This window comes from Idiotropiscis lumnitzeri, chromosome 3 (assembly GCF_059441095.1).
Source record: "Idiotropiscis lumnitzeri isolate Australia: NSW breed Sydney's pygmy pipehorse chromosome 3, RoL_Ilum_1.0, whole genome shotgun sequence".
NCBI lineage: Eukaryota > Metazoa > Chordata > Actinopteri > Syngnathiformes > Syngnathidae > Idiotropiscis > Idiotropiscis lumnitzeri.
The window spans coordinates 7714040-7724367 of NC_142393.1; the positions used below are offsets into that span (position 1 = coordinate 7714040).

Here is a 10328-nt window from a genome sequence, read left to right on the forward strand (position 1 = left end):
TTTCCCAGGCAACCAAGTCAAAGTGGCGGACTATGCCTGTAAAGGGGAGGAGACAATGTCAACCAATGGTGAGCAATGGAACGCCATCAGTACAAAAACAGAACAGGGCCAATTGGAACAGGCTGCCCCCTGGTGGTCACATTGTGCACTTGAAGGTGACGTGAACAATTCATTTCAGCTGAGAATGAAAGGTTATTTTATTTCTGAGTATGCGTATTTTACCTAATTTAGGCAAAATTATCCATCAATAAAATTAGAAAATTTAACTTGGTCAGACTAATATTGATATTTTATTTGTTATCTTCACTTAACGATGAAGAGAGTCAGGACTCTTAGTGTCAGCCAAGAGACATTTCAATGTGTATTGTAAAACTGTCATCAGATGACAGTCACAATACTAATGACGCAGTTTACGGCATTCAAAACACAGGTGCTGATTGACCGAAGAGATCTATTCACCTGGAATCTATTGCTCATCCGCGAGGCACCCTAAAGTTCCCGTATGTCAGTCACCGAGGTTTGAAAATTTACTCTCCGAACTACATGAGAGCATATGCAGTATTGGATTTTTACTGAGGTGCACCTTTTTTTATGAAGAATTAAAAAAAACATTTTACAGTCTTAAATTCATTTTTCAAGTTTATTGGGATACAGTTCATAACCCCCCCCAAAAAACAATAATAAAGATCGAAAAATTCAAATTCAAATTAAACTTACACTAAATATACAATTCAAATTCCGTTCATCAATAGTCCAGTTTCAATTCAAATGTTCAAGTAAAGCAATTCACATCCAAATCAACAATATTCAGTTCAGTTTCTAGTGGCACAAATATCAGACCATTCTGGAGCCAATCCCAGCTAACTTCGAACAGCAGAACGGCGATGTTGAGCCAAAAGCTAAAGAATAAAAATGTTTCAAATTCAGTTTAAACTACTTTCATGCTGACCTTCTTTGCGCTGTAAATCATAGCTGTATTTATTGGGGGAAAAGGTAACTTCCTTATTAAATAACAGAAGTCAAGAAAATCAATTATTTTGTCAGTCCCCCTCACTCACCTCACCACCTCCCTTAACACCGGAAGAAGAAAAAAAAAAATCCGTTCAGACAACCACTCGACAGAGAGAGCGAAATTGACAGGGCATAACATGATGACGACGAATCTAAATAGCACGCGCCGTTAAACTGCGTCACTAAACATCATTTCGTGGCACTTTATTGTTTGACGAGCCCTTCATCACAATCCCATCGTAGTGACGACACAAGCAGAAACGTCCGGAGCATCGAGCGAGTGAGAGTCTGTAAGCAGTAGCGCCGAACACTTGCTATGTCCGATCCCCGCCGATACTTCTGCAAGCAAAAGGCATCCCCCCCCTCCCCTCGCTGTGGATCTGCTGTAGCTCGGGGCCATCAATGAGATTCTTCAGGCTTACCTTCAAGTGCTTCGTCGACGGCTTCTGAGACACAGCCCATCTGGTCCGAACACTGGCTGCCTCTTTTTTCACCGCTATTGACTGAGCTCTCGTGTCACATAATCATATTGTAAGAAAACTGCGTGACTTCAGTTTGAAGTGTTTCAATAACAAAGTGGCAGCAATCAGGAAAGAAGATTTGTGAGAGAATTGAAGGTAAATCTGGTGTTTGGATTGTTTGACACAACACGATTAGAATGTAAGAGTACAGTAGCCAAGTTTACTGTTAAGAATATGATTAAAGTCAAAAGTAGTAGTCCAAATGACTACTTGAGAAAGAGGGAGAACTCACGTCCACTATCGTCAAATCACGGCATTCTGATTCATATTGCGTTTGTGGAATATGAATTAAGCAGCAAAATCCACCTGCTTTAATTCCCAATGGGCAGCCGTTTTGGAAAATGACATAGGCCCAATCCCAATACCCACATTTCCACCTTTGCCCTTTGCGTGTTACCATTTCGCCCTGCTACTTTTCTGCCCGTTCCACCCTTCGGCTAAGGCCTCCTTCACGGCTCTTATCTGAAGCATATTTGTCATAATTCATTGTAAATTTCACCAAAATAGCGGCAAACTGGCAACGTTTCGCGGAATTCCTGTGCCTACATATCATATTCCATATTTCATTATTTGTATATGTGTAATTTCAATTGTTTTCAAGTCCTTTATGTATCTACAATCTTTACCTTGCCCGGCGTCCCTGTCGCTCCTTCGCTAATCTGAATTGATTTGAGCAGATTTTTCGATCCGGGGGCGCTTTTAATGATGTTTGAGTGAGTTTTATTTTTTTTCTCTCCAGGTGAAAACTGCCTCTGGATGGAAGCAGGAGACCTGTCTGAAGGAGAGGCTGGTGGATCGGTTCATTCCCTGGTGCCTGTGTCTGGAATAAGCCCAGAATGCGGTGAGGGTGGAAGTGCTGGTACGCCCCAGAGCCAGGACAGCGCTTCCTCAGTGCCTATTGTGGCAGAGAGAGAAACCTGGACCAGACAGATGGACTTCATCATGTCCTGCGTGGGTTTTGCTGTCGGCCTGGGCAATGTGTGGCGCTTTCCTTATCTTTGCTACAAGAACGGAGGAGGTGAGCTTTACTACAAACTGAGATGTAATTTAGTTTGATCAAAAAATGGTATACCTTCCTTTGTACAATTACGTTGCCTCTATTATCCCCAAAAAATGTCAATGTTGAATTTGAATAGGATTGACCATATGCAAAGTGAAAGACACATGGGCTCCCCCTAGTGGTATGTGAAAGAATCACTGAATTGAATGGGAAAAAAAAACATGATGATAAATTGACTTAGGTTTTAAGTAATGTTATGTTTTCAAATATTAAAGTACAATTTTTATTTACTCATGTGTTAAGAAATTTTTATTTAGGTGGATATTGAAACTGCATAATGTTCTTTTACAATTGTATTACTTTTAGGAATGAATGTTCTTCCGGTATTTTTGATTAACACTTTGGCCTACACTACACGAAACTGTATTTTTATGTTGGCCATGATGGTGTTCTTTGGAAAACATGAGTATTTTTTGAGGAGGTAGTCAGCAAAACCCACGAGTTTTTGGCCTTGCTAGCGGGCGGCCATTTTGTCCCCTGAAAAAAGTTTCTCAGAACTCAAGCAACGACCAATCAAGGCTCCCCTGTTTTCTGAATCTGAGTCATGAATGGTCATTATCTGCGCTATGACCAACTATGATGTCATTTTTAGTCGACGGCAAATGGTAAAATGGTCGCACCTGAGATGGACAAAATCTGGTGGATTTTGCTACTAAACTCAAATATTTTACAAACGCAATATTAATCAGAATAACATGTTTACACCATTTGAGGCAGATAACATATAACTGAAAAGAACATTTTTGAGTTGACTTCCCCTTTAATATACATAAACCTGGCATTTGAACATGGCTGTGGAAACTTTATCCACTATACAAAGTGGATGTGACAAATTGTCGCGTTTCCTGTTGCAGGTGTGTTCCTCATCCCCTACTTGCTGATGGTGTTCATCGGGGGCATCCCAGTCTTCTTCCTGGAAATCGCTCTGGGGCAGTTCATGAAGCAGGGAGGCGTTTCCGCCTGGAACATCGCTCCTCTTTTCAAAGGTTACTGCTTAGTGTGAGATGAAGAAGAGGACAAAGCGGATGTTATGTCATTCATTCATGTCCTGGTCTGCTTTTCCTCCCGACCAGGTCTGGGCTTGGCCTCAATGGTGATTGTGTTCTTCTGCAACACCTACTACATCATGATTCTGGTGTGGGGTCTCTACTTTCTCTTCCACTCTTTCACCAACCCGTTGCCATGGGCCACCTGTGGACACACTTGGAACACCGCCCACTGCACTGTCAACTTCAGCCGCAACTGCCAAAACAACAGTATTAATTCATCTGCTGCTCAAAACGTGTCCGCAAACCACTCACTCCTGAACAGCAGCTGCATCGAGACGGAAGGCCTGCGCTCCCCAGTCATCGAGTTCTGGGAGTATGTCTTGTGAAATGCGATTCAATTATCTCAAATCTGGGATGACAATCTGCGATTCCACTTGCACTTACTACCCTTTTGAAATAGTTGACATCTTTTATGTATCTCTCACATTCTTGTGTTCTCGTTCACAGACATAAAGTTCTCCATCTGTCTAGCGGGCTTCATGAGCCCGGTACCATCAACTACGAGGTGGCGCTGTGCCTCCTTGCCACCTGGGTCATTGTTTACTTCTGCATATGGAAAGGAGTTAAAACCACAGGGAAGGTACTGTTTTGTACAAATCATAAAATGGATTGCCAAGTTTGGCAGCATTTATTTAATACAAATTAATTACAAATACACAAAAGCTTTTATAACCGGCGACCGATTCATAATTGTTCTTGATAATAAAAAGTTTCTCAGAATTCTCAGTAGTGTGGAATTGAGTAGGTTATTGTAGCCATGTCGCTATTAGCTACATTTACAAAAAAAATACTCAATCCGATCAGAGTTTAAAATAAAATTATGATCAATGGACTGTTTCCATGAACACTTAAAATATGAATCCGATTAGGGCTAGCGTCTTCATGCATCACACTTTCGATCGAAACAAATTTTGACATGCTCAAGATTGACCAAATCTACCGGAAATAGTAGTCGAAGAAACCGTGACGTCCATGTCAACATGGCTCCATCCATTTCTACTTTAAATGTTAGCGTTATTTCACGTAATTTGTCTTTGGTTTCCAATGCTTCCACTCTCTTCCAGGAGAAACGTACACTTATACTGACATCACAGACATGTGCGGTAATGTCGCTTTTTTCCCCGAAATTTCAGAAAAAGTTTTTAATACGTGGTGATCGGATTATATATCGACATAAACCGCCCCTCTCGTTCAGAATAAAATCTTGGTCAAAACCGGCTTGCTCAGGTCCGAATATTCCGAATGGGGTGTGTAATTGAATTATTCCAATCAGGTTTTTAATCCAGATGAATGTGTCCATGTAAACGTTGAATGTTTCTTAGCGGTCTTTCAAGAATTTGGTGGGTTTAAAAAAAAAAAATGCAATGCATTTCAATGACCGTGACTTATACACGAGTCTGCGAATCCCCTATTTTACATTTGCTAATTGCATTTTTATTTACATGCCATTTAACATGACAGAACTTATAGCACACCTAAAAAAAAAAAGTTTTCCTTCACTAACTTTTAATGTTACAGGAAAAAAATCCTTTGCATTATTCCTCAAGCTCCAATATGTTCCTTCTTCTTCTAGGTTGTATACTTCACGGCTGTGTTCCCATATGTGGTTTTGGTTATTCTATTGGTGCACGGTGTCACCCTACCTGGAGCTGTCGATGGGATTGTATACTACCTGAAACCAGATTGGTCCAAACTTGGTGAAGGACAGGTAAACTCAGACTTGTATTCACGTCTATTTAGTTTTATGTTTTCTTGGTTAATAACATGGCAGAATTGTCCACACAACCAAACCTTTGAAAACATTGTTACTCTTTTGTGGTAGGTGTGGATTGATGCTGGTACCCAGATTTTCTTCTCATATGCTATCGGCTTGGGTGCCCTGACTGCGCTAGGCAGCTATAACCGCTTCTATTACGACTGTTACCAGTAAGTTTAAATATTAACATTGAACAGCCCACTGCTAGATTGCATTAGAATCTTCTCAATCGGGTACAGAGTTGAATATAAGATGACACAAGGCAATGTGTAATGCTATGGAGCATATTCCCAACCTATTTTTTTCACATTTATTCCATTGGCCAGTCCCCATGTTGGTGTGTTACTTTTTCAAAATTAATCTAAAGTGTTGAAAATGACTTTTTCGCTCGTATTAATGGCTCAACAAAGATGCAGTTTTTACAGTTTCCTAAAAAAATGATGATGTCGCAGATGTAAGGATTCCGCCTGATCCCGCTGATGTTTCTCATTTGCAATCTTTCTTTGTTACTAGGGATGCGTTTGTGCTGGCGGTTATTAACAGCGGAACCAGCTTCTTTGCAGGCTTTGTCGTGTTCTCTGTGTTGGGATTCATGGCTGCAGAGCAAGGTGTGGACATCAGTAAGGTAGCTGAGAGTGGTAAGTTATATCTATTGATTATGTGTACTCTGAATGTGGAGTTGAATATTCAGGGCATTTTGTTTATGTGTAGGACCCGGCCTCGCGTTTATTGCCTACCCCAAGGCTGTGACTTTGATGCCTCTGGCACCATTCTGGGCAGCACTCTTCTTCTTTATGCTACTTGTACTTGGCCTGGACAGTCAGGTAAGATATCCTGCATATCATTCACAAATCCTGCTCACGCCTTCCCCTCATTCTTTTTCATTTCAGTTTGTTGGGGTAGAGGGTTTCATAACCGGACTCATGGACATGCTTCCCCCCAAGAACGCCCTGGGGACCTTGCGGCGAGAGGTGGTCGCAGCCATCTGCTGTGTCATCTGCCTCCTCATTGACATGTCCATGATCACTGAGGTACAATTTCCCCTTTAAAAAAATTGTAATCACAGGATGATAAAGAACTGAGAAATTATGTTACAGGCCAGTGTCAGGAAATTCATTGAGGAATGATCAAAGTGCAAAGTTTATGGATGTTCATAGTTTTTCTGGGGCTGTCGAAATTAACGTGTCGCAAAATTACCTTTAACAACACCATTTTTTGGGAGTTAACATGCAAATAAGGTACAACTCTTAGTTTGTGAATTTCAGTATTCGCAAATTGTAAAGAAACTTCATTAAACTACATAATTACAAAACCTTGAAAAACCGTAAGAAGGCTCTAATGCAATACCCCAATTCACATTTTGCTCATATTTCTCCAAGGTGCTCATGTAGTTCCCCAAAGCTTGTATTAACTCAAAATTGTCAGTGTTCACTAACCGTCATTTCTGTCAGGGAGGGATGTATGTGTTCCAGTTGTTTGACTACTACTCTGCCAGTGGCATCACTCTGTTGTGGCAGGCTTTCTGGGAGTGTGTGGTGATTGCTTGGGTCTATGGTAAGATACAAATTCTGCTTTCATGTCTTTTCTACATTCATCCCGGGAGTTCATCCTGTGGACTTGTACTGTCCCTCGGAGCCTTGATGTATGAGTTTAATTTGTTCTGTGACCATGTTCATTGCTCATTAGACTTGTATCTCAAATCATCTTCCACTATCGAAATGAATGGAAATTGCATTAATCTGTTAATTCCGTCCCACCCCTCCCAAAAACGTAATGTGTATTTTAATGAGGGAAAATAGCACATCATAATGTTATCCTTCATGAAAACACCGTAATGAAAGTAAATAGAATTAAATTATTTTTTTTCACACACTCAAAGCGTCACTTAAATGGTCCTCCTTCGGGTGTGCCCGCCTTGTCCGCCCAGACAGTTCATTGAGGCGTTACCCCACTTGAGCTCTAGGCAGTCCTTGCCTCTTTGTAGCAGTCTCATATTGCATATTGGGGTGTTACCGAGGTAGACCTCAAGTGGAAGGAATTCATAATAGCGTCTCAAGCTCCTCTTTGAACTCATCAGTACAGCGCTAACATTGGTCATTCTACGCTGTGGATCTGAATGCGAGTATTGTATTGTTTGCCGACATGTTGTTGCTGAACCATTTGCGTTCAATCCATTTCGAGGGTTAAAGCACCTCGACAGATGCTAATTTTTGTTAGCATCGAGTCAGCAAGGCCTTAGCATCGAGTCAGCAAGGCCTTTCTTCAGGCAGATTAGCTGTTTGAAAGATGGTTTTGTGTTTGCCGACAAACTTCAACTGCTAGGCTTCTTACGATGAGCTGTTCACTATTTGCCAAACTGGTGCTAACATTGTAAATTGTGTTGAGTTGACTGCCACTATAACGCGTTTGCTTCTCAAGGCTCCACTGTGTATCTTGTGACCTTTTGCCAGGCGCAGACCGTTTCATGGACGACGTGGCCCGTATGATCGGCTATCAGCCCCTTCCCTACATGAAGTGGTGCTGGTCCTACATCACGCCCCTTGTCTGCATGGTAGGTGCTATTTTGTATGGTTTCACATTTGGTAGGTGCACTGCTAGCAAATTTGTGACATTTACTTCCAGGGAGTGTTTCTGTTCCATGTCATGAACTACAAGCCCCTAACATACAACAATGTGTACACATACCCATGGTGGGGTGAATTGTTTGGCTGGACATTGGCCCTTTCCTCCATGCTTTGTATCCCACTCACTGTTGTCTACAAGCTGCTGCGCTCCAACGGATCAGCACGAGAGGTCAGTTTGTTTGCAGCATAAAGTTTTCTTTGCTCTTTTTTTAGTTCAGAGGGCCCCAATCACCGGCCGCGCAGATGGCCGCCGGACACTTTGGTCCGTCCCGAGGCTGGCTGCACTGATGAAAGAAAAAAAAAAACTTGCAGTACTTCTGGTTTATTTATTATTTGACGCAAAAGAATATTTCATTTTGAAAAGCTACAGGCTCTCTGTCACGTCCATCTAGGATGGTGAGTCATTGATGCCAATGCAGCCTTAGTAAACTTTTACTTGGAATTTGGCCCTCGTGGTGGCTTAACGGCTACGTTGACTTTATCGGTTTTTGACCTTTCGGCCTTAATTGACATGACATGAACGCCGTCTCGAAATCATTCATTCACTAATTTAGCATCCTAACGAACCGCTAGTTAATTACGCCGTGATTGTATGACACGACACAAGTCTCCAGCATTAGTGGCTAATACTGGCTAGCAGCTAGCTGTTAGCATTAGCAACAAGTATCTCCTCAACACCTGTTGCCGGTCCACAGAAGTTATGAACTTGAATGTACCGGTCCGCGGTGCAAAAAAGGTTGGGGACAACTGTTTTAGTTCACATATTTAAAATCTATAGAAACGTGTCCCCTTCCCCTTCTTTCCGAAGCATCATTTGGAGTACTTACAAGAGTCGATTATTTGTTTGGGTTTGCAGCGGTGGAAACGCCTCATAACCCCACGATGGGGCAGACATCACCTGGAGTGCCTTATCGCGGAGAATGAAGGCATGCTGCTGCGGGCAGAATCCAAGAATATTCGTCTCTCTGAAGTGTCATCTGAAGCACAAATTAAGTAGCAACGTGCCAAGTGGCTACCATCTTGGTGGAGTTTTCTAAAAAGATAGAATGAGCACTTTTGCCTCTAAAATCCTTTAAAAATAAATTTGAGAAAAATTAATTAATGTATACTACTCCAAGCGTGGTTCTTCGCACAATGTTTTAATTGCACTTTTTAAGTCCACATCTTGGAGAAAGTAACAGTTTGAAACATCTCAGGAATTTTGAGGCAAATATGTGCACGCGTGTACATTCCATTGGCATGCCCTCATTAGACTGTTTTACTATTATTTGAAGGTGTGTTTTTTTAAATCAGATTTTCTATTGTAAATATCCCATGTCTTCATTGGTAAAAATGTAGAAAAATGCACATGGAAGTAAGTACTCCGATATCTTAACAGTGACGGTGATTGAGCGTGTCAGTATTTCACCCTGTTTGTAAGTACACTGAGAAAAATGAGGATGCAAGGAACTGGGGGTGTAACAAAAAGATGCATTTATCTGATAAAGCACTGTACAGAAAGAGAAACTCAACAATATTAACAAGTATTTTTCCCATTGACTTTTAATCAAGATGACCACCGAAAGCTATTATGGCAGGACCCAAGTCAGACTTGCCGACTTGACTATGGCTTGATATTCATGATATTTCGCCTAAAATTTTATCTAGAAATGAATTAAGTCTTGCCTGTTTATGTATGAAAATCTGCATTTAACAGATGGTGAATTTATTTGTTTTTGCGTACCTAGCCAAGAGTCAATTTCCAAGCAGTGGCGGGCCATGCATTTCACACGTAGGCCTTTAGTGAAATCCTACTTAAGTCTGAAGTGAATAATTATCCCTGATAATAGCATCACGTATGACACCACTGCTGTAGAAATAATCTACAGACACACTCACGCACTACTGCGTGTTGGACCACCTCGGCTCACGAGAGCAAGTGTCTCTTGAAAGGTCCTTGAAAATGGCCTCGCAAGTATATCTGCAATCAAATCCACACTTTTCCCAACTTCGTCCATTGTGCGTTAAAGGGAATATATTTTAGATTTTAGAACAGTCGCCGTGCATAGTGCTGCCCTCAAGTGATTATCATGCCTCTGGCTCTATGAAATCTGCCTGGCAACAAGCTAGCTGAATTGTCAGTGGATAAAAAAACTCATCTAAAAATATAACTAAATATATATTTTTTTTATTTTATATATATATATATATATATTATTTTTTTTTAAATAAGATTTCTTGGATATGTTAGGCCAGCAGTGAGGACCTTAATGGTCGGTGTGTTTTTTTTTTCATTACAGTGTTACATTTATATTTAAGGGTTATGTT

At 41.0% G+C, this 10328-nt stretch overlaps 1 protein-coding gene across 2 annotated transcripts; it reads left to right on the plus strand.

Moving 5' to 3' along the window:
• The first annotated feature begins 475 nt into the window (after positions 1 to 475).
• LOC148339712 (sodium- and chloride-dependent creatine transporter 1-like) lies at positions 476 to 10114 on the plus strand. Of its 2 annotated transcripts, none has more exons than XM_088291381.1 (14): positions 476 to 517; positions 2272 to 2550; positions 3447 to 3578; positions 3666 to 3954; positions 4089 to 4221; positions 5215 to 5349; positions 5464 to 5567; positions 5911 to 6035; positions 6109 to 6221; positions 6288 to 6428; positions 6849 to 6951; positions 7848 to 7948; positions 8020 to 8190; positions 8878 to 10114. In XM_088291381.1, the coding sequence occupies exons 2-14, from the start codon at positions 2289 to 2291 to the stop codon at positions 9016 to 9018; spliced, it is 1950 nt and encodes a 649-aa protein (XP_088147507.1). In that variant the 5' UTR covers positions 476 to 517; positions 2272 to 2288; the 3' UTR covers positions 9019 to 10114. The 2 variants fall into 2 exon arrangements, with proteins under 2 accessions (XP_088147507.1, XP_088147506.1); XM_088291380.1 differs by lacking the exon at positions 476 to 517 and adding an exon at positions 1068 to 1628 and having other exon boundaries at positions 8878 to 10113.
• The last annotated feature ends 214 nt before the right edge of the window (positions 10115 to 10328 follow it).